This window comes from Xiphophorus maculatus, chromosome 19 (genome assembly GCF_002775205.1).
Source record: "Xiphophorus maculatus strain JP 163 A chromosome 19, X_maculatus-5.0-male, whole genome shotgun sequence".
Lineage (NCBI taxonomy): Eukaryota > Metazoa > Chordata > Actinopteri > Cyprinodontiformes > Poeciliidae > Xiphophorus > Xiphophorus maculatus.
The window spans coordinates 16,831,554-16,858,283 of record NC_036461.1 but is presented as its reverse complement, the minus strand read 5'-3'; the positions used below and the strand labels follow the sequence as shown (position 1 = coordinate 16,858,283).

The window sequence follows — 26,730 nt, the reverse complement described above, 5'->3', positions numbered from 1 at the left end:
CTGGCAAATCTCTAAGGCAATGAGAGAAGAACATTTGATTTATGCTGAGATTAAAATACTCACAGGTGGAGTTTTCTTACTCCATCTGTGAATAAATGAAGACAACAGTTCTGTTTTTTATTTAGAGGAAGTTAAAGGGGATGAATGAAAATACAGACCGAATGATGTTCTTTAATTGTTAAAAATATATCCTCTTTACTCCCCTCGATAATTACGCTCTATTTTTTGTTGGTGTTTCACAGAAAATATTGTCGAATGCAGTATTATTTTCAGCTGGCATTGATAATTAGTCATGCTAATTATTATTTTTTTTATAGATATACTTTGAACATGAAAAACCTTCAATGTATTTCGAAACAAACACTCCACCTTCCCTTCCTTTTGTCTGCGCTGCGTCACGGGCGTGCGTCAGTGTTGTTGCGTTTCCTTCTCGGTAACTTCGCTCTTCGAGTTTCTCCTGTCTACCAGGAGCTGTCAAAACACTTTCTAAACTTTCACGAGTCTAACATCCTTTAAGATATAAAGCTCACATAGAGAAGAAGAAGAAGAAGAAGAAGAAGAAGAAGAGGAAGACGAGAACGAAAAGTGCGGATAACCTGCGTCGTCGAAACGCTTGGATGATGAAGTGTTTACGGATTTTCCTCCCTGCTCTCCTTCTTGTCTCTGGTTTGGCAACAGTTCTGGCCGAGTCCGCACCTAAACACGGTAGGAACTGAGACAAGAGTCTGATCATTTAAAAACATGCGATAAATTCAGATGCGTTATTCAATTTAATTATAATATATATATTTTGTACTTAAAATCTTTTATAAAACTCTCCCTCGAATTGATATTTGCTCAGTAATTTTGTTTTTAAATTACTTTTTTTTTTAAACTTTGGGAATAGTTAAAGCAAACTGCTATCAGTTTTATAAAAATAAATGTTACAGGCTCAGCTATCTGAACAAAACTAGGAAAATAAAAATCAAAGTCGATCTCTTTTCCGCTTCTTTACTTTGACATAACAAGCAAAACAGTAATTTTGTTTTTATGTCTCAATTAACCTCTCTGTCTCTTTTTGGCAATAAATAATTTCAGCTTTCTGTCAAGCTTCTGGATACATATTGATCTCAGTAAACAGACCAGCTGTAGCATGCAGAGGCCTTTAAGTCCTTGGTTTTTACTGATGCATGACTTCACAAAGCCTGCCTGTTTACTCTGAAGTCTCCATATAAAATGTCCCAGGAAGATTAGCAGTAGTTATAAAAACCACCCTGAGAATACTCACAGGCCTCATTTAATCCCCCTCAAGACTTTTCAGCTAATCAGTGTAATATCAGAGTCGGATGGGTGTCCCCACTATGCCTCAGAGTGGTTTCACCATTACAAACAAATCCTGTTGTTTTTTTGTTTTTTTTCTCACAAGTTAAACCACATATATATATATATGTTTTCTTTCTCAACAGTGTGTGAGACAAAAAATGGAACAAGCTGCGACGACTGTCTGAAAAATGTGACGGTGAGTCCAGATTTCAGGTCAGATAATCTCATACTTGCTCTGCACAGTGTTTGTACACGGCTGAGCGATAAATGTATCCAAGGCAGAGAGGCGCTTTAGTTGGTGGCTAGTCTTCCATCTTCAAACCTGTTGGACTGGTTTGAAGAGTAACTGATCTGTTCCCAGTTTCCCCCGCCCACTCTCGGTGTGTGTTTGCCATGTGGCTCGACATGCAACTGACCTGAGTAGTTTCAGATTTGTTTTGTTTGTTTGAGCTCTCTTTATTCCGTGTGTGTTTTTTGCAGTGCCTGTGGTGCACCACAACTAAGTCATGTGTAACGTATCCGGTGGGGACCATCCTTCCACCTCATTCACTCTGCCCGCTAAATGACGCCCGCTGGGGGCTCTGCTGGAGTAAGAAACACACACACACACACACACACACATGCACAGATCATGTTTTCATAACTGGTTTATTTTTCTGGAAAGAACTCATTTAAATTAAGGAACTGATCTGCAGTTTCAATACTTGTTTGGTTTGGTGAATCAAAAACGGTAAGATTACTTCCACTGTTTTCTCTGTAATGTCTGCACTGATAGATTGTACAAAACGGCTCTTCTCATGGGAATTACCGTTTCATCTTTGATTGGTCATGCAATAACTAATCTTGTCACAATAAGAAATTAATCAGTTAGTTGCATGATAAATTAAAATGTGCTTGATGATTCCCATTCTGATGATTCATATTTGTTTGATTATGAAGTTTACAGAAACTTCATAATCTATGTTATTTATGGTTTTGGCTGAGTGTAATTTCTATTTTCCTTTTTACTTATTGTTGGATGTTGTGTTTTATTTTGGACATTTAAAATGTCTTCCAGTTCCTGCGTTGAGTGGGTTAGGGTTAACCCTACCCCTACCCCTAACCCTTAACCTAAGCTGACATACTAGAATGTGAGGTTGGATGGTGTTAAAATAAGAAGAATCAATATGCATGGGATCATTTTCCAATGCTGATTTCCACAATGATTTATCTACTCTATTTTCTAAAGAAATCCTTTTTCTCAAGTCTGTCTTTGAAATCATTTATTGTACCCCTGGAGTAAAGCTGTCGTTGTTGCTATGACTGACGCTTTAAGTCATTGAAGTATTTACGGACTGTCATCTTGTGGAAAACCCCGTCACATATCCAGATAAGAGCACAATGAGGTGGGTTTTCCTCAGCAGGATGAAAGATCTGACTTCAGATGAATCAGATTTCACATAGAAACATAATATTCAAGGATTTGGTCATACAAGTTTTAATTACACTCTTGTTTGACGCTCCTTGGCTATCAGATACATTTTTATGCTACTTTTCTCTTTGTATCTGTATTTATTTCATAATGCCAACATGTATGTACATTCAAACTTATGTTAGGTCATGCTTTGCAATGTACATGTTAAGCTCCAGATATTTTAGAGCAATTGCTGCTCTAAAGTGCTAATGTGGTGTTTCTTTTTCTTTTCTTTGAAAGGAATTTAAAGCCTATTATCTGTACTGAAATTTTGCTGAGTTCATGTAGGTAGTAACCATGAGGGTGGAAACAGCGTTGCATTATGCAACAGCGTGAGTTGCAGTAGCAACTCGCGCTGCTGTAAGCATGCATATGCTTCACACTATGCCTGTGTGAAGCATAGTATTCACACATGCTTCTACTCACAGGTTGCTATATATATTGCTATATATATGTGTATTTGCAAATAAATGCAAATACCCTTTGCAGGTATTTGCATTTTTTTATACCACACTCAAATTCTAATTTAAGAAACATTGCAAAGGTCAATGCTATTTGACTCATTTCTTTATTTTAAAGGACAAGTAGTTGAATTAAACTGAATAAATTGTAAGTATTTGAAGGAGGCGAATCACTTTTTTCACATAGAGCCAGGTTGGTCTGGATCTCTAAATGAAATAACTTGAAAATAATTCCTGTATTTACTCGGGCGATTTTGTCTGCTATCAAATCTTGTAAGATGATCTGAAACTTTTAAGTGAGTCCAAAAAAAGCAGAATAAAGAAATCTGTAAAAGGGCAAATGCGTTTTCCCAGCACTGAAAACAGACTTCAGAAGGTGCACTGGAAACTGACAGTCTATCGGTTAGCATTTCATGCACATAAAATAAATAAATAAAAATTACATATTACCCTGGTATTTTGCTTATTTTTTGAGAGAAAACGTTGGTGATGTTGAAGGATCATGTTTTTTATGTTCTTTAGATGATCTCGTCAAACAGAGGTCTCTCCAAGATTTAATTTAACTGATACATGCTAAATTCAGATTAGTGGTTCCCAAAGTTTTAAAGCAAATCTGTTGTCATTATTCCAACATGTTTTTTTGTTTTGTTTTTTTTTTTGAAGATGAAACAATGGTGGAACTTATTAAAAGCTAATTTAACATCAAAGTGGTTCAATAAAGATGATTTTGTCCTTCAATATCCTACAAGGTGATCTGGTGAGACTCGTCCTCTACAGGGGAATAAGTTTGCAGATCCTTTTTTGTTTTCTTTCCATAAAAGTACATTTTTAGATCATGTGCTTTGGGAAAAATGGAAAGGCTAAGTACGAATTATTTCCATAACTTTCAATATTCTTATATGCAAGTATTGGTAGCAAGTTAACAAGAAGACACAAACAGCATCAGCATTTGCATGAACTGTTTCATAAACATCCATTCAAAATAATGAATTTAATCTGATTTCTGAGAAAGAGCTTTGTACCCCACATTTGTTGATTCCTGATTGGATCCAATTGTTTCATTCACCAAAGTGAGGATTTGTAACGGATTCATTCTTCCTGCAGTGAATTTCCAGACGCTGATAATCACCCTGTCTGTGCTTGGAGCAGTTCTCATCATTGCTATCATGGTCTGCATGTTCTGCTGCTGCAAGTGTGAGAACTTTGGGTAAGTGTGCAGTTTGACTCTGGGTGAAATAAAAGTGAAATAGATGGCGTACTGTATAAAGTTGCATGTCGGGTTTTGTGGAAGATTTGTTTCAGATCCTTTTCGGGTCTTAGTGTTTCTGCTTCCACATGTGGTTTATTTGTGTCGGTCCCGATGTGGAGACTTTAAACGATGCGCTTTTTTGCATGATTTTTTGTCCAACACTAATCTTTTTTTTTGTGCGTCAGATCCAAACGATCTGAGGCCAAGATGCAGAGGCAGGCCAATAAGACGAAAGCCAAGCAGGAGGAAAGGTGAGGAACTGTAAATGAATTCCAATGACTGAGGAAAGACTAGTTTCTGGAAGCTCACAGTGGAGCAGCTTGAAGTTAGGAGCTGCTGTTTTTTTTAAGCATGTGGAGGCTCGTCCTCCTTCGATTTCGCAGTGAAATTTAAAATAACGACCCGTTTGTCCCCTACAGACTTCTGGATATGTGTTGAAACATCTTCAAGGAAAACTTGAAGATGTCCCATAAGCTTTTTGTAGAAGTCGTGATCGGGATTATTGAGAATAAACACACACGTGTACAAATATTCTCCACAGACTGCGCATTGGTTTGAATAATTTTCACCGTAGTAGAATCTATTTTGCAATCGATGGCAGTCATTTTAATGGGTTTTATTACAGCCACCAGAGTAAAGTGGGATGACTACAAATGCATGCCATATATTACGTATATACACATAACCTGCATCTTAACTCGAGTCGAGCAAATCTCAATCTCGTTGTAATCTGTTGATGACAATGACAAATAAATCTTATCTTATCTTATCTATCTCATATGCGAAAGTGTTATTAATAATGTTAAACCCATTTGTTCTTCCTCCAGCTTCACTTTTATGCATTGCTTTGTGTTGGTTAATGACATAAAACCTCAATTAAGCACAAAAGATTTTCATTTTACCCTAATAAAAACTGAAAGTATCAACAGTACTATGAAGTTATTATGAATGTACAGAGCAAAAATGGCTTTTTTAAATATATTTTTTCAAATATATATTCTACTTCTGTGGCTATTCAATTATACATGTGGGACATGTGTATATTCTGCAAAACATTTGAGCCCTAGTTTACTTTTTGTTTTTTATGATTTCTGTTTTAAGGAAGAAATATTTGTAGCGCCAGCTGCATGCTGTTGGTTGGCCAGTCATTATCAGTGTCAGGTTTCCTGCACAGCCCAGTGCAGATGAGGCGATAAAATGCAAAACTATCCTGTTACCAGCCCAAACTGGTTTTATGCTCATGTGACTTCTGGACAGGCTGAGGAATGACATGAATTCCTTTGTGGCTCATGGAGAAATGTTGTGTCTTCACAGGAGAGCAGAAATGAACAAGAGACACCAGGAGATCAGGCAGAAATATGGTGAGCTTTTCTGACAAATACCTTGGTCTTAATTTGACCATGTCTTTTGGATCGCTGTCCTGTTAAAACGTTTTGCATAAGGCGCAAAACTGGAGCGAGGTTGCTGGGACAGAAACAGGCCCACGGCGTCTCAAATCCTCCACCCTACTAACAATAAACATGTTGTAGTTTTTCACATATTTTTCATTTATTTCATGCCAAGTCCACCTGGAGTTTTGTTGCAAAGCTCAACTTGAGTCTGACCAAAAAACATGTCTCCTGTTGAAAGCTCAAAAGGGTTTAGCAAACTTCAGACATTTACGTTTGAGATGGTAGGACAGCGGAAACTTTTCTTTTTTTGTGGAATACTTCCTGAAAGGTCACTTGATATGTAGATAGATTGTAATGTGGGAAAGGAATTAATTTAAAGATAATTCATTATGCTGATGATTTTTAAGGAGATTGGCATTCTTACAAACAACATTCACATTCAAAAATCCTTTATTGATCCCAAAGGGGAAATTAAATGTTGTTGTGACCCATTGATTCAAAGTCTTCAAAGAGTTGTTGTCAATTCTTTCCTCCGATTCCCCTAACATAATTTATGATTTCCATTTTTTTTTTTAACAAGCACTGTTGTTAATGCTTTCTTATTGTTTTTGTAGGACTGAATGGGCCAAATCCATATGCAAGATTTTCCTGAGATCCACGTTTTGAGCTTTTGGAAACAAGGACTGAGCTGTTGATCAGTAGCTTGGTCCCTGGTTGCAAAAATGTGCACGGCCCAATATTTAATAGGAGCTAGAATAGTGAAAATGTTTTCTGCAGGCAGGTCTTCGGTGTTGATGAGCTCATGAATGAGTCCATTCAAATGAAGGCTTTCACTGAAGGTAAAACAGACACAAGTGGCTCCAATGTTTTTTTTTTTCAAAATCAGAGGAGTTCCTATTCATTGTGGTTCTTCTTATTATTTATTTACTTTACTTTAATTGTGCAAAATGGAAGTCACTCTAGATGTTCAAAGTTAATCATCTTCCGCCAAACAAAATCTGTTGTCACTGCAGTTTCATAGTTGCTGCTGATTTTAAAAGTATATTCGAGATGACATCTTTTTGCTATCCTGATATTTCTGAAAGCCACTGTGCTTGTATTGTTTGCTTGTTCCTCTTGGAATTGCTTTTTAACATATTTTTACAAAACATATTCATAATTACTGTGGTGTGTGAAGACTTTTTCACTGATCATAGTCAGTTTTTGTCTAAATCAGGGATGTTTTACTGCTGTTTATGTACTACATGAAGCTACAATCCTAATAAAAGATTGTAGACTACCTACTGTGCTTGCTCTGTGTTGCATTTGTCTTTATTTAAACCCATCAGTCTTGATAAATTTTTCTGTTAACAGGGCAAAACGACAGATATAGCATAGTTGTTTAAGAAATCTGATTCTAGATATTACTTAATCTAGGTTTTCCTTGAATTGCACTTCAAATTTTCAACTATAATCTTAAAGAATTTCTATATTATAGATTTGTACTTCACATTCCACAGCTTTCCTCCCTGACCTCCATCTTGTCCATTTCAACACTAAAGGTAAGAACGACTTATGGAAAATCACGGTACAGGTCTGCTGTGTGGCATCATGGGATTTATGTTAAACCTGAGCCTAAAGCTTGGAAAAGTACCACAAGTATGTTCTAATCATAAGTGCTATTATGAAATGCTATTACCACATCAGACTAATAGCTATTGGTTTGATCATGGCATGCGTAATTAGAACATCAGACTCTAATGTTGCTGCAGTAGTTTATCAGCGTCTGCACCCTCGGGTGGCACCGTAACCAGCTTAACACTAAAGAAAATAAATATTAAATATGTGTATTTAATGTGTATGTGCATTTCCACTTACTGCTAATCAAAGTCAACTCTAAACAGATGTTTTGTTTTACTTAAGGTACATAATTTATTTTTTAAATTTGTATGCATAAAAGGACATTGAGAGGCCCACATCATGCTAAAGCCGGCCTTGTATGCATGCACGTGAGCAGCTAATTCCAGTTAAACATTTATTTATGACATTTATTTATTTATATGACATTTATTTTCAGGTATTCACATAAAGAAAATACAGACATGTTCAATTGGTTTCACAATGAAAGCTCTCATGCATTCATTTTGATGCTCTGAGGATTCTGCATGCGTGCGCGTACCCGAGTCCGCGCTCCCTAGAAGGGCAAACCACGTGGCTTTCCCCGACCAATCGTTTATTCGAAACAGCGGTCCGGTGCGCGTACGCGTCAGCTAGGAGAACATTGGACAGAAGGCGGCAGGAAGACGGCTGAAGCCCGGTATCGGTCTGTTCTGAACCCCCGAACACAAAACGAACCGAGATGTCAGAGGAAAAGCCAAAGGTAAGACACAGACGCTCACACGGCGGCTCATCCGTGCTGACGACTGGGTCGGGCTGCTGCAAAATCGCCTCGGAAATGTGCACTCTACAGGCCTGTGTTTGCACGTTTCTCCAAATTGGCGCAGTGTTGGGTTTCGCAAAATGAATGAGAACCCGCACATCTATACGTATACTCAATGAGCGAGGCTGCACGATTGAAATGGGAATAAATCAAAATGACCTTGCTGCTAATGTTGTTCTTTATTTATGTGTAAATAATTTATTGTAAATGTGATCACAGTGTATGTATGTATCTTGTGGTCCTCCCCCCCCCCCTCATAACCACCTCTTTTGTCGAAAGGGTCACACGTTATCTCCGCAAAGCTGCAAAATGCCGCAGCTGTAGTTAGCGGCAAAAGAGCGCAAATGGTTATGACGCACCCGTTTAAAAACTGTTGTTGCGGTGGCGCGTTTGTGCTCATTTAGTTTTATGAATATTCCGGTTCGTCTAGGACACAACAAAACAAAGCAGTTAGCCACGTTAGCCCGGCAGCTAAACTTCCAATTGATCCCGAAGGACCGCCGGTGTGCTAACCTAGCCTTGAGCTAATTATGCTAACGTTAGCATCTGAAAATGAAGTCTGTGGCCTGATTTAACGTCTGCCGTGGCCCGCTTTACTTGTATCCTACTTATTTATTTTTAAATTTTTCACATTTTTTTGTTATCCGATAAATATATTATTACTTTGTTGTTGCCCTTAATTGCAAATAAGTATATTAGAGGTCTGTTTTAAGGTAGGAATACGAACTTTTTAAAATCATCTACTGTATCAAATTGTTAATAAAGCTAGAAATGGTGGTCAGCTCTTGTGTGTGTATATATATATACATATATATATATATATATATATATATATATATGTGGCTTAATATTGATTTAATGCAAAGTCTTGGTTTTTGCCACATATTTAGCTACAACGTTGCTTTAGCCACCTTCTGATTGCTACTTATGCACAAGCCATGGATTTCCACTGTATTTGTTAAAAACACAAGACCCTACCTAGCCCAGGGTGCCCAAAGGTCCCGGAGGGCCGGCATCCTGCATGTTTTAGTTCTCTCCCTAATTTAACGCACCTGGATCCAATGAGTTAGAAGGCCTAAGAGGAACATTGACATGTTGAAAAGGTTGTTACTACCAGCAGGGAGAAAACTAAAACAGGCAGGATGCCGGCCCTCGAGGACCGACTTTGGACACCCCTGCGCTAGCCTAACCAAGATTAAAGTCCGTTACTCCGACTGACTCGGTTCTGACTTTTTTCTTTCTCCTGACATTTGCTCTGCAGGAAGGAGTAAAGACGGAGAATGACCACATCAACCTCAAAGTTGCAGGTCAGGATGGGTCAGTCGTTCAGTTCAAAATCAAACGACACACACCGCTCAGCAAACTAATGAAGGCGTACTGCGAACGACAGGTGAGTTGCAAGACCAGCTGGCTGTCATAATATATATTACAACCGCTTGCACGATACAGTACTTTGCAAGTGTTCATACAACTTGAAATTTTTCCCATTTTTGTGCCAACAACAAACTCGTGTCTAAATAAGATCTAGCACAGTGTTTTCCTGCCTTCAAGAAGGGAAACACAGGCTGAAGGAAAGCCATACAAAGTGTAGAGAAGGAAGTGTCCTGCATTTTGTGTAAGTGGAAAACTCTTCATGTAGCAGAAAACCAACACTGTATAACCCTGAACTCACCGACTACGCATTAACCATGATGGTGGCAGCATCAGACGGATGTCTTTCTTTAGCAGGGACATGAGGCTGGTTGGATGATGCATCCAAGTGCTCTAAAGTTTTCAAATCCCATCACAATGCATTGAAGTTTGTGATTGAGACTTGACAAAATTGAAACAGCTTAGAAATTGCATTCCTGTTTGCGCCTGCTTCAGCTTTCTGGTTGTTGTTTACCCGTTGCCCGTCTTCATCGACAGGGTCTTTCAATAAGGCAGATCAGATTCAGGTTCGATGGCCAGCCAATCAATGAGACGGATACACCCGCACAGGTATGGTTACGCTTTTCTACACGAATAAATGTGTAAAACAAACATTTCACATATATATATATATATATTTCTGCTTTAAATGTATTGGGACTGCTCAATCCTTTTTGATATCCATCCATTTTTATATCCTCTTTCCAGCTGGAGATGGAAGATGAAGACACCATAGATGTTTTCCAGCAGCAGACTGGCGGGTGCTGCTAAGCCCGACCACCCACCTCACTGACGGCCATGTTCAAACCATGCCCTAAACCACCTTCACTGTCTCTCCCTCCCCGTTTGCTCCTGCCAGCTTATAATTATTGTTATTATTAATATTATTATTTTTCTCTTTTGAAAGACATTCTTTGTCAGCTGCTCGACATTGCTCGTCAGCTGTTTTATTTACTCTTTTAGTCACGACTGAAGTTGAGTGTTTTCAGTCTTTGCGGCTGGCTGGTCAGGACCATCGTGTCCTTGTCTGGTGCTGCAGATTGTAATCGGACCAACGGCTCTCCACAGAAACTGCTGTTGCGGCTCTGCTTCCAGCGCGTCAGAGTGTGGGGCTCTGCAGGTTTTTGTCCAGGGGTCGCAGTCAGTGGGGCGAGTTTTTGGAGGGGAAGCACCGTATGAACTGAACACCCACCTGCTTGCTATTTCACTTTTATTTTGTTTTGTTTTCGTTCAGCAAATGTATTTAGGTATCTTTACATTTTAGGTGCTTCTGCATCGTTTTTGTACTTTTTTTTTTTTTTTTTTTTTGCCTCCCGTTTAAAATTATAGTTGTTTTTGTTTTGTTTTTGTCCTGTATAGAAATATCCAAATGGGTGTTAGATTAGTTGTGAGGTTAAGAACAATACTCCAAAGACAGAACATCTGCTTCTCTTTAAATGTATGTTTCTCTAATTGCAAGGTTAAAACAGTGTCATTAGATCGTTAGTGTACTGCTCCCCGGCTTCTAATAGAGACCAATCTGTTGTACAGATTGCCATTTGCTCAGGCGAAATGCTCGATCAGGGGGTAAAATAAGTCTATGCCATCAAAGTAGGCTTAGTTTTGGCTGTATCTTGGTAACAAATGCATCTTTTTCCTCTTTATTTTTATTTTTCGGCTATTAAACGGACAGCAATCTCTCCCTGTGATAAAAGCGGCTCCGATTGGGAGTTCAGCTGCGGGCGACGTCAGCCGAGAGCTTGTTTCCGACTCCAGTGCTGTTTTCGGCGTCAAGCGGCTTCCACTTTGAGCTTAGGACGTCCAGCCAAAGCAGATTGTTGTAAGCACATCACTTTTCTACGATGCATCACCTACTGAGATGTTGTGTTATAAACAAAATGCGCTCTGCTGCCGTGTTGGCGAAGATCTCTCAGATGAGTCTGGCGTTGGAGAGCGTGATGTTGGCACATCCTGGGGATGAGCGCGGGTCACTTATTTTTGATCTTTTTGCCGTCGCAAACTTGGATCTTTCAGTCTGGAGTGAAATGAGCAGAATGGTTTTGAATGAGCTGGAAATCTGTGGAAAAGCAAACCTGTTTGGAGTTGTGTGGAGTTTTATGGATGCTTTCTGAGGTTTAACACTCAGAAAATGGGTTAGTTTTCGTACCTGAGCAGATTCGGTTTTATTTGGAACAAGACGGCTAAACAAATGACCGCAAATCTCCTTCCCTTCTTCCTCTGGCCTGACAGAAAGCCATTTCCCTTTTATATTAAACTGTTCACATCCATTTTATTCAGCTGTATTTTTGTATGCATCCTTTTTATCAGTCGAGTGAGTGGCGGTATCCTTTCTTTTTTTTTTAAAGCGAATATATATACTTACCATCTGCTATCAGAACTCTTCATTTTACTGTTTAAGTTCACAAATGACTCCCGAACAGCCATCTCTCCCCATTGGATGGCGTGTTAGAAGAGGAGTTAAGTCTTTGTGCGACGCGTCTCGACACAAATCATTTACTGGTAATGATTGTGAATTTAGCTTTCGTCACAAATATAAGAGCACATTTTATCAGTACCTACAAATCAGCCTTCCACATTGTTTGCATTTTAACAACTGGGTTTATCTGGACAGAAGTTTTTTGTGGCGGCTGGCTGAACTACACTGTCATGTATGAAGAATGGGGTCCAGGTCTCGTCTTGTTTGTTTCTCTACTTGTTTGTACATTATTTGTGGTCTTTTACTACTGTATACAATAAATATAGTTTGGTACTCAGATACACGGTCTCATGTTTCATTATTTAGCTGTTTTTTTTTTTTTTTTTATAGATTGATGCAGTTGCTGCATAATTCAGTGGTTCAGTTTATTGTTTGAACTTTAGATGCATTACGACCACCAACTTAAACACTTCAATTGGGATTTTTTATTGTGGACCAACGCAAAGTAGCTCAATTATAAAGTGGGAAGAAAATTAAGCCTTTTTTTTTTTTACAGATAGAAAAAGTGGGTTTTCACATTCAGCCCTCTTTACCTAAATGCCTCTAAATAAAATCAGTGTCTCCATTCCCTTTAAAAGTCTCCTGTATGTAAATTGAATGAAGGTAGTATTCGCAGTCGGCCACAATCCATGCTGTGGACAAAGCAAATTAAATACTGCGGCCTGGTTAGATGAGACAACCTCAGTGAAGTACGGTAGTGGTGGTATCATTCAGTTGCAATGCTTTTCCTTAGTTATAGCAAAGCTAATCCAAGTTGATGTGGATGGTAAATGAATACAGCGACATATGCCGGAAGAAAACTTGAGATTGGGACGCAGGTTCATCCTCCAGCAGGACGATAAACATCAACATACAGCCATAAATGAAATAAATTACAATTAAGGCATATTCATCTGTTAAAAGTGCCCAGTTAAAGCACTTACCTAAATTGAAGGGAAAACATGTGAAGAGTTGAAATGTGATGTTCACAGAACACATCCAATATGACTGACTTTGCTTTGCAATGAGCGTTGGAAACTCAATATTTATCTCCGCACACCTCTCACTTTGCAAATTATTTGAACCGATGTAAAAAAAAAAATTCAACCATGCACAATAGATAGATAGATAGATAGATAGCATTTATTGTCATTGAACAGAATTCAACGAAATTTCCATTGCAGCTCCCGTGCAAAAGGTCAAATATATACAGTATGAATAAGCAAACACACAATAATAATAATAACAATATATACAACTAAATTAACTAAAGGCACTCAACCACACCAAAGAAGTAGCAGCAGGTCCAATTATGGCAAAGTACAGATAATGTGACAGCACAGGTTTGTGTTGATCTTTCCTATAATATCCCAAAAACTGGAACCCTTCGATCTTATTACAATCACATCAGTTCAGACTGTATGTTTTTGGTCCTTTTTCTTTCTTTTTTTGTCTCAAGTTTTTTTTTTTTTTTTTTTTTTTTTTTACAGTCAAAAACATAATTTCATACTACATTTCTGCTTGCTAAAGAAAATTAAAATTGTCATAAAAAAGGGGACAGGTGCAATCACTCACCACACAATGTTTTTGGCAATTTCAAAGTGACAATCTAAGCAAAAAAAATCTATTAAGAGGGTTATAATTCATAAACAGCAGACGCTCGCTAATGTGAGACTGTGAAGCAACGACCACGAGGTGGCAGCACTGAAGCACGCCAACAAAACCTGTCAGGAACAGTTTCAGCTGCTTTAAAGCTGTAGTTCCAAAATTTTGAGGCCTTGATCACGGCTATTCAGCTATCACAGGTAAATATAAAAATATCCTGGTGTTAAGAAAATATCCAGCAGGCCATACAACAGTTTTATCCATTTATGACTACTGTTATGTATTGTAACAATTATGTTATGCTTAAGTACTTTTCAGACTACAGACAATACTGAAAAACTAATTACCGTCAAACAAAACTTCACATTACATACATGATGACTATTTAAAAAGAACAACAACAAAAAAAATCCAAGGCAAAACATAAATACTGATTAAATCTAATGATGGTGCAGTTCTGAGAATACCAAACGGAAAAAAAATCCCAAAACAAACAAAACATGCAAATTACAATTCACAAAGCCTGGGAGACTTTAAGGAAAAGATTAAACCATGTGATAAGTATGACATTGTTTTAGCATAGTTAAATTTGGTTCCTTGTAACCTTTATTTAGAACCCCAGATGTTTGATAAGTGGGCCTGTCTAATTCAGCTGAACTGGAACAGTCATAAGGTCGTTGCTGCGATTGATGAGTCAAGCCAGGAATTAGGACGTTTCTGAGTTAGGGCGTTGTACTGGGATTTTTTCTGTTCTATAACTGGATTTCTCCCACAGCCCTGTCCTATCTCACAGAAAAATTGATTGTTCAATCGATACAGCTGGATACAGGTCGCACTATGGTCTGTTATATTAATGTAAATAAAATGCAGAATCCATTTACCTTGTAAATATGGTAGTCTATAAATGGGAGGCCTTCGGGAGGTCCCACACAAACTTAAATATACAACCCAGAGATTATGAAATCAAACTTTAATCAACTTTATTTATTTATTTTTTTAATTTGCTGATTACCTCTATAAAACATTTTCACTTAACGTAGCATTAAATAATTTGTTTATTTGTTTAAGTTTATTTATTTTTTTTCATCTCACAAGAGCTCCTTCTTACAAATATTTGGTGTGATCTCCGAAGCCAGTTGTTTCTCTGGATTTTTACTTAGGAGGTCAGAGAGTAAAGAGGTCTGAATACAAACAACTTCCTCTGTTTTTTATTTGACACCAAATGGGACAACAATGGCACGACAAAGATAGGCAGCATAAAGAAAGAAAACTTTTTTGCATTTGACTGACATTTTGCGTCTGCTTGCACACAGAAGTTGTGTTTGCCTGCCTGCTGTTCTGTGTCGGTGTGCTGTAAGCACAAATGTACAAATAAAGTGAGACAGCTCAGCCCTCTGGCGGTGTGTGTTACCAAATTTGCGGTCGAGGGAGGATGAGTGACAGGCCGGTTAGTGATTTGCATGGCTCCGGTGTTTAAAAGGAGCTGCAGGTGCAGGATTCCCTTCACAGAGGGGTGGATTTGGTTCAGCACACACAGGTACCTTTCATGCTGCTTAAGGACGACGTGTGATCAAGTAGATATTCAGAAAGACTCCAAGTTGGAACATATTCTTTCTTGCCGGGATCAAGATGAAGGATGCACGGTTTTCTTTCATGGATCATCGTTCGAGCTAAAGACCAAGGGAGGAGGAACAGACTGAACATTACCCTGGCCATGGAGACACTCCTGTTAGTTGGCAACTGAAGCGGACCGCTTTTCATAATGTCGAGGCAGATATTCATACTGCTCCTCCTCTGGGCTTCCAGGGTCACAGAGACAACGACAGACGCATGGAGACAGTGCACAGGTAGGAGACCGTTTTATCTAATGTTACCTGTTTCGTTCTAAACTTTACGAGACATCTCCTCGTCTTAGCTCAGCATAAGTGGTCCTGTTAATGATTACCTAGTGGATTGTTTATGGCTCCATCCAAAAGCTGGGAAGGCCCTGCAGCTAAAATTCTTCTGGATAATTCCAACTGTCTGCGTCTGCTTACTGGGAGTGCTGGCGTGGGTGTGTGTGTGTGTGTGTGTGTGTTTGCGTGAACATCCACAAACAAGTACAGGCATTGCATGGGGTTAGGGTTCAGTTGCATTTCTATACACATCAGGATATTAGGGTTTACAGGATAAACATCCAACTGACACCTCATCAATCTTTCAGTATTTCTCCTCTACCAGTCCAGCTTTTGAGTATCTTGTTATAGTAACAACCCTTGTAAAATAATGTATCTATTACTTCCCAGTCATCCTGATTGTTTTTTCCTTTCAATACGGGGTCTTGCAAAGGTGTTAATGCTGTCTTTTACACTTTTGTCAAGTTACAATGTATGTATTTTACTGGGATTTTTATTTAATAGACCAGTGTAAAGTAGTTCATAATTAGTTGAACCATTTTTGCCACTTTTTTGGAGGGTCTGGAAGGGACTGTGTACTCTCTAAGACTGGGCTTTAACCAGACACATAAAAGAATACAACTATATTCTCAATGTATTTTTAAATGTTTATTTATTTATTAACTTTACAAATTTAAATGATCAAAAATCATACAATGATTTAAGCAGTTTGATTTAATGTAGAATAATCCAGTTCAGATTTCACATGTCAAAGTATTCTAAAATGAAAAAGTAGAGAATATTTAAGTACCAAAAAATATAATAATAATAATTAAACAAAACAAAACAAAATTTTCAATAAAAGCTAAAAATTCATAATTTGACTCCAGAAAAGATGTGACTCCAAAGTGGACAATTTCTGTTGATATAATTATTGAGAAGATGATTGAAGCTCAATGCAAACAGTCCAGGTGGAAAGAAGTGTTATAATTGGGTAAAATGTACAGGGTAAACAATTTACCCTGTACATTTTGTATCTCTAATTGGTTTTACCTTAGTCTCAAACTAAGAAGTGTGAGGATTTCAAACTGTTTCTGAGCTTCGTTTCTGCAGAATCTCCAGCCATTCATAGCACAGCACTGACCACCGTTCTGGCCCCTTCATTTGTCTGCTGTCCTCAGAGTTGCTTCCCTTGGATCTTCTGTCTTTTGTTCTGGAGAGGGACACCTCCAGAGTGGTCCCCGGGGCGCGCGTGAAGCAGTCAGCTGGAGCGAGGGGCGTCCAGTTTCTCAGCCCCGATGCGTCTATGAGCTTCCCCGCTTCCCAGCTCTTGGTGAACTGTGACCTTTTCCCCAAAGAGTTTTCCATTGTTATCACAGTGAAAGTGAATCGCTTTGCACCCAAGGTAAGCATCTGTCAGAGGTGATGAATCTCTGACACAAGACCAAAAGTATACTTTGCAAAAGTATTATTGCAAATAAATATTTCATTTATTCTAAATCAATACAATATAAATGTAATATTTTATTAAATAAATATCTCATAAAATAAATATTTTATTAACTACATTATATATTAAATACTAATATTTATTTAATATACTAAATAAATATTACTACTTATATATGCTGATATGTAAACAACACAGAAACCTAAATCCTTACAGACTCAACTGAAAGTCAGTGTACTTTAATGTGTTTATTATCTGCAACATAATGTAAAAGACAAAAAATCAGTTTCGGTGTAAAATACTGAGGAGTAAAACTACATACACAATTTTAAAATCTGTAAACACACAATTATAAATCAATTTACTCCTTTACATTTTGCCACTGCCAAATTCGTTTAGTCTTGAGGGCATTTACTCTCTTTCTTGCAGCGAGACGAGTACGTCTTCTCTCTGATGGGACGAAGTAACGTGGAGGCTGTCGCACTGGAGGAGAAAGAAGACGAGCAGCGCCTGAGGGAGAAGGAAACTAAGAGTGATGAGAAACATGCAGGGGTCATCCTTGGACTAAAGTTATCCCAAAACAGCCTGCATTTTGTTTTCAACGGCCATCGGAAAGCAGCAGAGCACTGGAGCTTTCAAGGCATCCGTCTAACTCCCAACCAGTGGCACACACTGGTTTTAGTCATCGGCCTTCACCACAGGAAGCTGACGGTGGACTGTAACCCGCCGCTGGAAAGGTAAGCTCAGCTCTGCTTGTTCTCTCTTTTTGCCTTTTTTCCGTCCATCATCTCCCTTTCCTTCTTACCTGTCAGATCCTGGACGTCTCACCACAATAAAATGTTCTTGCTGTAATGTAAAATGTATTTGCGCCCTGCAGTCATATCATGACATCCTGGCAGTAAGTGACAAATGGTTTTGAGAAGAAGCTTCCTCTGACATGCAGCAGGGTGCAATCTCTATAACCATCAGAACAGTTCAGGTTTCAAGTTCTTGTTTTTCAGTCTGAAATTTAAGAAAGTTACTTCAGTTGGAGGAAATTCAGCCTCAAGTGACTTGCGATGTTTGAAACGTTATACTGTAAACATGTTACAGAAATAAACTTCATTGTATTTTGTTAGGACTTGATAAGATTAGTGCAAAGCAGAACATAATTCTGAAGCGGAAGTAAAGAGAAACATGGATCCCAAATTTGTTTTTACAAGGAAAAACTGAAAAGTGTGGTGTGCATTTTTATTTAATCCCCCCCTTTAACATTATAATCCTAAATAAAATCAAGTGCAACCACAAACATAAGTTAACTAAATATGAAATTGATTAACTAAATATGAAATGAATTAGTTAACAAAATCAATCTAGTTGGAAGCATCATGCTGCGGTGATGCGTTTCTTCAGCAGGATCAGAGAACCTGCTTATGGTGAGATAGATGGAGTTAAATATCAGAAAATCCTCAAAAGACTTAATACTACATGTTGGAGTTTCAGCTTCTAGGAGAACTTCCCCGCAGATTCAGCCAATGAAATGTTATAGTTGAAATCATATCCATGGCCCAGTCAAAGTCTACACCTAACCAGAATTGAGAGTATGCGGAAAGACTAGAAAACTGATAATCAAGGTGCTCTTCGCCTGATCTACTTTTTCACAAAGACGAATTTCATTTTCTTTATGCGTGAAACTCCCAGGTATTACACAAAATACTTGCAACTGTGACACTTCACCAAAAATTCAACCCGGAGTGAATTTGCTCTTTAGGAATCTCCATTTGTTTTGCACTCCCAGCTTTAGTTTTGAGCGTTCAGAGCTGCATGGGATGTCGGCAAGTCCACATGATTTATGAATGGCCAGAAGCAGATCAGAGGCGACTTGTCTTTGTGAGTTTATGAAGGAAATGTTTTGAGAAAAGTGCGTTGACTGTAAAAAACCCCCCCCCAAAACAACCAAGGGTTGTGCATACTTTTGGAAGGCAGTGTTTATTAGCTGTTTAGGATAATTGTCTTTTATTGCAAACAGTGGTCCCTCCAGGGCTTTCCCTTCAGATCTTAACATCCAGGCATCCAGATTCCACATTGGCAGTCGGGGAAGATGGAAGGGCTTGTTTTCAGTGAGTTGAGTTTCAAATTGTGATTCAACTCCAAGGACATTTAATAGCATCCCAACCACTTGTTGACGAGTATCTCATCTGTTGCCACATGTTCAGGGTCTGATGCGACAACTGGTTCTTGTGCCGAACTCAGACGCCTCCAATCAACTCTGCCCGTCTTCTGACCCCCGGCTTGCAGCTTTGTCAGTTCCACCGCTGCTCTTAGACCTGCCTGTCAGGAGGAGGCAGAATGAGAGACATGACACTTCCTCTGGTAATTTGTACATTTGCTTCACAAGGGAATGTGACGCGAGTATTAGGGAATTACCGCTGATTGCTCCGTCTTCAATGCGATCTGTCAGGAGCCGCAGGACGACTGTCAGTGGGCGTGGAGAGGCCATGTTCTGAGTTGCTGCGAGGTCAGCTGTGGTTTAATCCTCTCAAAAAGGGCCTCTATGTCTGTGACGGGTCAATGTGGATCACTGTGTTGGAGGGTGAGCATCCAACTGCTAGCAACAAGCATCTTTATCTCTTTGTTACAATTGACAAAATCATTTTACCTTCCAACACAGACCATAAAAGACTGGACTACGTTTTGGAACAGCAGGTTCTTACCACCAGCTCTGAGACACACGATGTAGAGGTATTTCTTCATCATTTCTTTTCCGATACGACTTTGCTGTTTTGTTTTGAGCTCATTTTTATCTGTTCTTTAGGTGTTTCAGATACAAGGCATTGGCCTCATGGCTGCTATGGCCCACAGATCCTCAGCCTCTGGTTCTGCTGTGTACCTCTGGACCAACTTGGGTTTCCGGCTCTACCAGAACATCAGCACTCACGGCGCTCTGTCTTGGAAGCATTTCCAAGTAGGAAAGAAGGTGTTATGGAGATTCCATCCTTTTTTTTATCAACACCTTTTGAAAATTAAAACCTTAAATTCATCTCTCATTACCTCCATTTTGTTTTTTTTGCCTATAGGCATATCTGGTAGTGTCTAATTCTGGGACTGAAACAAACAAGTCTGTTGACAAACAGCCTGAATCTGACTTTTCTGTCATTTATAAATGGAGCAACAGAAGAAAACGGTTTGTGCAGTTCCAGACTCTGCAGACCTACTGCGCTCGAGACTGGGAGGCTTTCAACATTAATGAACAGACATATCTTGCTGTGGCCAATCACAGAATGGGTAAGCAATTACACTGCCATTCAAAAGTACTTATCACGTTTTTGCTTCTTTTTTTTAATCATTCTTAAATATTTCAGATCATTCAACCGACTTTAATATCAGATAGATAATCCAAGTAAATACAGAAAGCAGTACTCTATTGTTAAAGTGTGGAGTAATTGATTAACCACTTTTTTACTGACAGATTTGCAGGATCAATAAATAATTTAAACAAAAAAATGCTGACAACATTAAGAAGGAAAAACATCATGTCTCAATCTAAAAAAAAAGAGACAAAGCTTATTTCCCTTAATTAGCATAATTAACATTTGAAAACTACTTTTGTAAATACTTGGGTTATATTTATCTGGTTAATGATCTGTAACATGTAAGTGTGTAAGAATAAAAATATTTCTGTCAGAAGGTGAACACCGTATGACTGTACTGTATTTCAGTGCCTTGCAGCTTTTTGGCGATGGTGAATAAAACCAAATCTTACTCTTACCGTTACTCCTTTCAGGAAACAACAATCACACCATCAACAGCGTGATCTACAAGTGGAGCAGATCGACAAAGTCTTTTGAGGTTCACCAGACACTGATCACATCGGGGGCCTACGACTGGGAGTTCTTCAAAGTTGGACCGTACCACTTCCTGGTGGTTGCAAATGCTTTCGATGGCATGACCACTTCTCTGGACTCGGTCATCTACGTTTGGATCGATGGAAAATTTCAAGTGTTCCAGACAATCAAGGTGTGTGATAAGAAGAACAGTTGCATCAAAAATGGTGCCGACAACGGCTCATATCTGATTACACTACCACTGCCAATCTAACCACTGTGAAAAGTTGATGGCACTTGAAGGCAGCATTTTAGTAGGGGGTGGATTTCACCTGATAAGACCCATATCTCTGAGATGATCACATAAAGATCTTGTCAGGACGGAACAATAAAACGATAAAAGGAGAAGAGTTGGGAAGGAAGGAAGGAAAATGATCAAGATAGAGGCAAAAACAGATGATGTGGTTTGGCATGATTTGCCTGACTGATGGAAGTGCTTTGTAACTGATATGAACAATTTTATTTGAATCTGGCTGCAGCTGATGTGACTGTGTTGACACATTGATTGCCACACGAGAAAACACAGAGAGATTTGTAATTAAAGGGGAACTCCAGAGGTTGGGGGGGGGGGGGGGGGATTTGTGAGAACCCCTGGGGGCTGGTAGTAATAAATTACCTGAAATCATCAGAGAAACGTGAGAATCTGGATTTCCGATATCTCTTGGTTGCACAAACAGTGAAGCTTCATGACGCAATCTGTTGGCTCGTACATGAGAAGACGGTAGATACATTTTAAATAAGCATTACTTACTGTTGTAATGTCACTTAGTTCCATTACTGTGGAGCTACACACATCCATTTACTGCTATGTACATCTTTACTCACAGTGTGCAAAACCTGCTTGCTTGTAAATCTGAAAGATTTTTAATGGTCATGAAAAAAATTCTTTTGAGTTTAGATGTTTTTGCTTATCTTCAGTCCAGTTATTTGCTGACCAGTATCCCTCCATAGTCAGAGAAATGTTTTCTTGTGAGCTCAACTGCTAACTATGATTTATAAAATAGAGAGACAAAAAAATATTTTAGATTTAAGAACTGAAAAAGGTTTGTGTCTCCAAGTAATGGGTTTTAAATTAACAGTGGTTCTTCAACTTTCAAGAACAAGAGATGTTGGTTCTTGCCTTCCTATGCACCTATTTTTTTATTTCCACTCAGTTAAAGTGCCACCAAAACCAAACTGTGTTTGAGAGAAACTTTGATAAGTGTATAATAATTTATAGAGGTTTTGTTATTCTGTGTATTACTATTTTCATGCTTGACTCGGTCTAATTAGTTCTGGACGCTTGAAAAACTTTAAAATAATCTACACGATGAGCCAAATTGCCCACATCAAAAGACAGTAAAACAACCGTACTGGCAACAAACTTCAAATACTTTAGGTTCTTTTGTGAAAAAGCTGAAATTTCTAGGTTGCAAGTCAAAAATAAATGGGAATTTTCTCATCAGAAACCCTTTTAAAAAACAACTAAATAAACAAACAAATCCTAAAACAAATGGGTATTTGATTGTTTTTGTTGTACAAATAGATAAGCAGATTTAAATTTAGCTTAATAACTTTTCACATTGAAAGAAAAAATAAAAAATCTAATTTCCATAACAGATACGCCAAAGGTTGACCTATAGTTCATGACGAACTCTGCACCTCAATGTTGATAGCAGAGTCAATCCTACTCCTGATGATGCCACTGCCTGTAAAGCATAGCAATAAGGGTTGTTATCAGCATTTATATGATTTTTAAGCCCTTGTTCCTCTATATATGTTATTTGTGAAAAATTAACTTGGCCAAAAGTTTTCAAATGTACAGAAGAAAAAGCGCCCCTCTAGTCATTGTATATGAATTGTTTCAGAATTGGGTACATGCTGGGAATTATTTAATTATTTAATTTCCTTTTGGGATTAATGAAGTATTTTTAAATTTTAATTGAAATGAATTTGAATTAATAACTTCTTTTTTTTCCCGTTTCTCTTTGGAAGTTATTTCTTTGATTTTATTTTTTCAAACATGCAAAGAAATTTAAACCAATTTGAAATTTACACTTGTCCATTACTAAACACAACAGAAATTTTTTTTTTTTTTAAATATATTTTGTATTTTCTAAATGAAACTGAACTGTTTTCTGATGAATATGTCAAATTACCAAAACACTGCACAGTGATAAATCTAAATAAGAAAGTCTTTGGTTTCTCAAGAGCTCCATCCTCAAAATTCAAGATGGCTGCAAGTGGTAAATTTATTTGTATTTCTGACGGTTTGCATCCTATTAAATCAGTGCTGTACAAGCACCGTGTACAATGTCCCTTTGCAACTGGAGCAGGATTTAGTTGGGTGCAGTCTCATGCCCAGGTCCACTTTTGAACTTCAGAAGAAATAAAAAGTTTTTATTTATCACTTTTATTACTGTTATCTGCAGACTAACTTGCCACTTGGTACTCATATTCTGTACTCGTTGCCATCTTCTCTCATAATCCCAATGCAATATTATTTTCTGAAGACTGTGTATTACACCCTGTTTTCTTTGATTTTGGTTGTGAAACCCTTTTGTCTACATCAACCTAGACTACTCCTGGTATGAACTGAAACAAATAGTTTCAAACAGAAATTTGTTGTTTACAACTTAAATCTTTGTTTGCACTTTCACACTTATTCACATACAATTAAACGCAGAAAAATATTTATATTTCTGCCAAATTTAACTTAACCAACATCTGACTGGAATTAATGATGTTTCCTAATGAGTGGCTCAGCTGGAAAGCAATTAAAAGAAGGGTGTGATTTCTGAAATAACAATAAAGATTTTCCCACTGATTGTTGAGAAGGTATGCATTTTTTCCTACATGACACTTTTAAATTAAAATGTAAGTAAAACCAAATATATTTCCTTACGCTTCTGTTGTTTATCTCATGTTTTGTCTAATTCTTTACTAGAGCCATTATTGCTGAATTAAAGTTTGATTGTGGGTTTAAATGGATCCCATATGAAATATTTGACTGATTGTCTGACTTTCTGCAACTGTAGACATTCTGCGCCACAGACTGGGAAATGTTCCAGATTGGCAGCAGAGTATTTCTGGTTGTGGCCAACGGACACAGATTCCAGGGTAACGGACCCAGCCAGTACACCATCAACTCAACTATCTATGAGCTGGACATGAGTGGGAGGATGTTTGTTCGCTTCCAGGATATTGTTACCTACAGGTATTCATGTGAATTTCACAGATTCTATCTATGAGATTCGTGTACAAACACAGACTTTTTAATCATTTTTGTGGTTGAAGATATTTGCAGTCATTTAAATTTATCATCGCTATACCTAATGATCTTTATCCTTTCCAGTGCAGTGGATTGGGAGTTCTTCAGCCTCGGGGAAGAATATTTCTTGGTTGTTGCTAACTCTTATAATGGGGAGTCCTACTCTCTCAACAGCATTCTTTACAGGTATTCAACTTGTCAACACGTCCCCACCCTGTGTGATGTCTTTCGTCAGCCCTTATTGCCATGGGGTATCTGTCATAAAATCATTTTAGAAAGAAACACTTGTCCATGCATTGTGCAAAATACTACTATTTTTGACATGTATAATGCCCTGAAAAGGAATTTTTAACACTTAAACCTATTCCATTTCTTGTATCAGTGCTTCCTTTAATGTGAAAAATGAAATTTCTTCACATTACAACCACAAACTTTAGGGTGTTTTTCTAATTGGGATTTTATGAGATAGACCAACGTAAACTAGCACATTGCATTGAAGCGAAAGGAAAATAATGCAAGCTTTAAAAGTTTTGCTACAGATAAAACTTTTTTTTTCAAGATTCCTGAAGAAAATGGTTGGTGCTGGGCTTTATTTAGCAGCATCAAAATAAATGAGGTTGAATACTCCTCACTTTCAAGATTTTATCTGTTGAAATTTTTTAAAATCATTTTCCTTCCCACTCACAACTATGCACTACTATTTTTTTGTAGGTATAATCCAAATAAAACACACTAAAGTTTGTAGTTGTACCTTGAATTAACATAAAAAGGTCAAAGAAGTGTGAACACAGTAAACAGCAACTAATATGCAAATAGCCCATTATTTGATTTCTTTTATCCACTTACAGGTGGCAGGGATATGAAGGATTTGTTCCCGTTCATTGGCTCCCAACCTTTGGGTGCAGTGACTGGGAGTTTTTCAGCTCTAATGGAGAATCCTTTCTGATCTACTCCAGTGCCAAAGCGCCTCTCTCCAAAGTTTTCAAGCTCAAAACCTACTAGATGACAAAGTGTGCACATGGCTTTGTGTTTTCAGTTTGTGTGTGGCATATTGTGCTCCTGTGAATAGTTTTATATCTTTGTATACTGAGAGAACTTAAAGTTTTATAAGGACATAATTTAACTGTCAAATATTTTAATAAAATTATATTTGAAAGAACTTCACAGAGGCCTTAACCAGTATCCTATACCTCTTCATACCTCACAAATACTTGCAGTGGCTTTTTTTCTCATTTTAACACAGCCAGGATGTGGATGTTTTATATGTGACAAATACAATTAAACCCCCCAAAATATTACAACCGTTTTTTTTGTAAGAGAGTTTATATTTGACATTATTTCATGCCGTATTTGTACTTAAAATGTGTGGTTGCTTACCCAGTGGAGTTCGCAGACAAATATGTTGAAAAACATAGGAAAAATGGATTAAACTTAAATAAGAGTATGTTAAACTTTGACGTGGAAAAGATAAATGTCAAGCACAGTTAGGCGATAATCACTCAGTCAGGTTTATTTCCACAAGTTCAAAAGGAGTCAAAGTTGGCCCTGTCAACAGGCAGACAACAAAGCAGTTTTATACCAAGGACATGAAATTTTAAACAGTGGAGAGACAGTCTGGCTCTGGAGCAGCTGCAGTAAACAACACCTAACCTTGAGTGTGTATCCCAAGGAGGTTAATTTGGTGAGAGTTCAAACCCATTTAGAATAAAGACATATCATAACATGATCATGAGGTGAATGTTATAATGTCCTACCTTGTAATAACATTTCGAACCACAACTTCAATAACTATATATTTTCCTATATTTATATGTGTTGCAACATATATCAAAGAATACATATAAATTTGGCATGCATAAAAAATATTTACAATTTAAATTTCTACACATAGTTATTGCCTGCGTAAGACAATCTGTTGAGACATTTACAGATGTAAAACGTTTGTAATATATTTAAATATAATAAACTTAAATGTTTCAATTGTATATTTTTTATTTTTAACCTAATTTTTCTCAAATTTTTTTAGGTTTGTGTTTTGGACGTTGTTTGATGTATATGAAAATACAAATGCGAAAAAAGATTACAAATCAACAAATGTAATTGGTACTAAAAAAAGTATCCCCTAAACGCAGATAAATAAGGCACACTTGTTAGTGTGATTTTTTTGTATTTGTTAAGCCACTCACGTGTGGTTTATTATGCTGTTTTAGACTGGACTGCTGTTTCATTTTCATTAGAAATGAAACTAAATCATAGACATTATATCCTAACAATGCTCGATATGTCAGTGTCAGATGGTAAATTGTCTGTCTTTGATGTACCGGTACTTACATTTTCTTCATTTAGTCTTTTTTAGGTAACAGTCTTTAGGTAAGTCTTTTACTGTTGTACAAAACTGAGCTTTTAACTGCCAGCACATGATTCATGTAAATTATCCATTGTCATGCTGAGTCGATGAAAGACTACAAGAGCCAGAATGCCTGTGCGAAATGCTCTTGTAGGAAATGCAGTGTTAGAATTAAAGCAAGTGTTTCTATTTAAATAGTTA

General features: G+C 37.7%; 3 protein-coding genes across 6 annotated transcripts; all 3 read left to right on the top strand.

Annotated features, from left to right (window-relative positions):
• Positions 1-403: 403 nt before the first annotated feature.
• LOC102234766 (pituitary tumor-transforming gene 1 protein-interacting protein-like) lies at positions 404-7,144 on the top strand. The gene is made up of 7 exons (XM_014468522.2): positions 404-705; positions 1,446-1,498; positions 1,783-1,891; positions 4,321-4,423; positions 4,651-4,716; positions 5,780-5,826; positions 6,471-7,144. Exons 1-7 carry the CDS (start codon positions 618-620, stop codon positions 6,506-6,508), a joined length of 504 nt encoding a protein of 167 aa, XP_014324008.1. The 5' UTR covers positions 404-617; the 3' UTR covers positions 6,509-7,144.
• A 941-nt stretch (positions 7,145-8,085) lies between these two features.
• Positions 8,086-12,442, top strand: LOC102234345 (small ubiquitin-related modifier 3). Its single transcript, XM_005798335.2, has 4 exons — positions 8,086-8,215; positions 9,537-9,665; positions 10,184-10,255; positions 10,394-12,442. Exons 1-4 carry the CDS (start codon positions 8,195-8,197, stop codon positions 10,454-10,456), a joined length of 285 nt encoding a protein of 94 aa, XP_005798392.1. The 5' UTR covers positions 8,086-8,194; the 3' UTR covers positions 10,457-12,442.
• A 2,820-nt stretch (positions 12,443-15,262) lies between these two features.
• Positions 15,263-26,098, top strand: LOC102224729 (thrombospondin-type laminin G domain and EAR repeat-containing protein-like). 4 transcript variants are annotated; one of them, XM_005798383.3, is made up of 13 exons: positions 15,263-15,592; positions 16,801-17,024; positions 17,499-17,806; positions 19,078-19,168; positions 19,265-19,421; positions 19,510-19,641; positions 19,720-19,790; positions 19,864-20,025; positions 20,126-20,333; positions 20,833-21,065; positions 23,950-24,128; positions 24,267-24,368; positions 25,031-26,098. In XM_005798383.3, the coding sequence occupies exons 1-13, from the start codon at positions 15,508-15,510 to the stop codon at positions 25,182-25,184; spliced, it is 2,106 nt and encodes a 701-aa protein (XP_005798440.2). In that variant the 5' UTR covers positions 15,263-15,507; the 3' UTR covers positions 25,185-26,098. The 4 variants fall into 4 exon arrangements, with proteins under 4 accessions (XP_005798440.2, XP_023208201.1, XP_023208200.1 ...); XM_023352433.1 differs by having other exon boundaries at positions 24,272-24,368; positions 25,031-25,108; XM_023352432.1 differs by lacking the exon at positions 25,031-26,098 and having other exon boundaries at positions 19,864-20,013; positions 24,267-25,011.
• Positions 26,099-26,730: the final 632 nt, after the last annotated feature.

Coding starts and splice junctions, on each gene's coding strand:
- LOC102234766 (XM_014468522.2), top strand. CDS start 618: ATGATGAAGTGTTTACGGATTTTCCTCCCTGCTCTCCTTCTTGTCTCT. Junction 1,499..1,782: donor ACTGTCTGAAAAATGTGACG/GTGAGTCCAGAT, acceptor TGTTTTTTGCAG/TGCCTGTGGTGCACCACAAC. Junction 4,717..5,779: donor AAAGCCAAGCAGGAGGAAAG/GTGAGGAACTGT, acceptor GTGTCTTCACAG/GAGAGCAGAAATGAACAAGA.
- LOC102234345 (XM_005798335.2), top strand. CDS start 8,195: ATGTCAGAGGAAAAGCCAAAG. Junction 9,666..10,183: donor AGGCGTACTGCGAACGACAG/GTGAGTTGCAAG, acceptor CTTCATCGACAG/GGTCTTTCAATAAGGCAGAT. Junction 10,256..10,393: donor AGACGGATACACCCGCACAG/GTATGGTTACGC, acceptor TCCTCTTTCCAG/CTGGAGATGGAAGATGAAGA.
- LOC102224729 (XM_023352431.1), top strand. CDS start 15,508: ATGTCGAGGCAGATATTCATACTGCTCCTCCTCTGGGCTTCCAGGGTC. Junction 19,422..19,509: donor GAGACATGACACTTCCTCTG/GTAATTTGTACA, acceptor GCGATCTGTCAG/GAGCCGCAGGACGACTGTCA. Junction 20,026..20,125: donor ATTTCCAAGTAGGAAAGAAG/GTGTTATGGAGA, acceptor TTTTGCCTATAG/GCATATCTGGTAGTGTCTAA.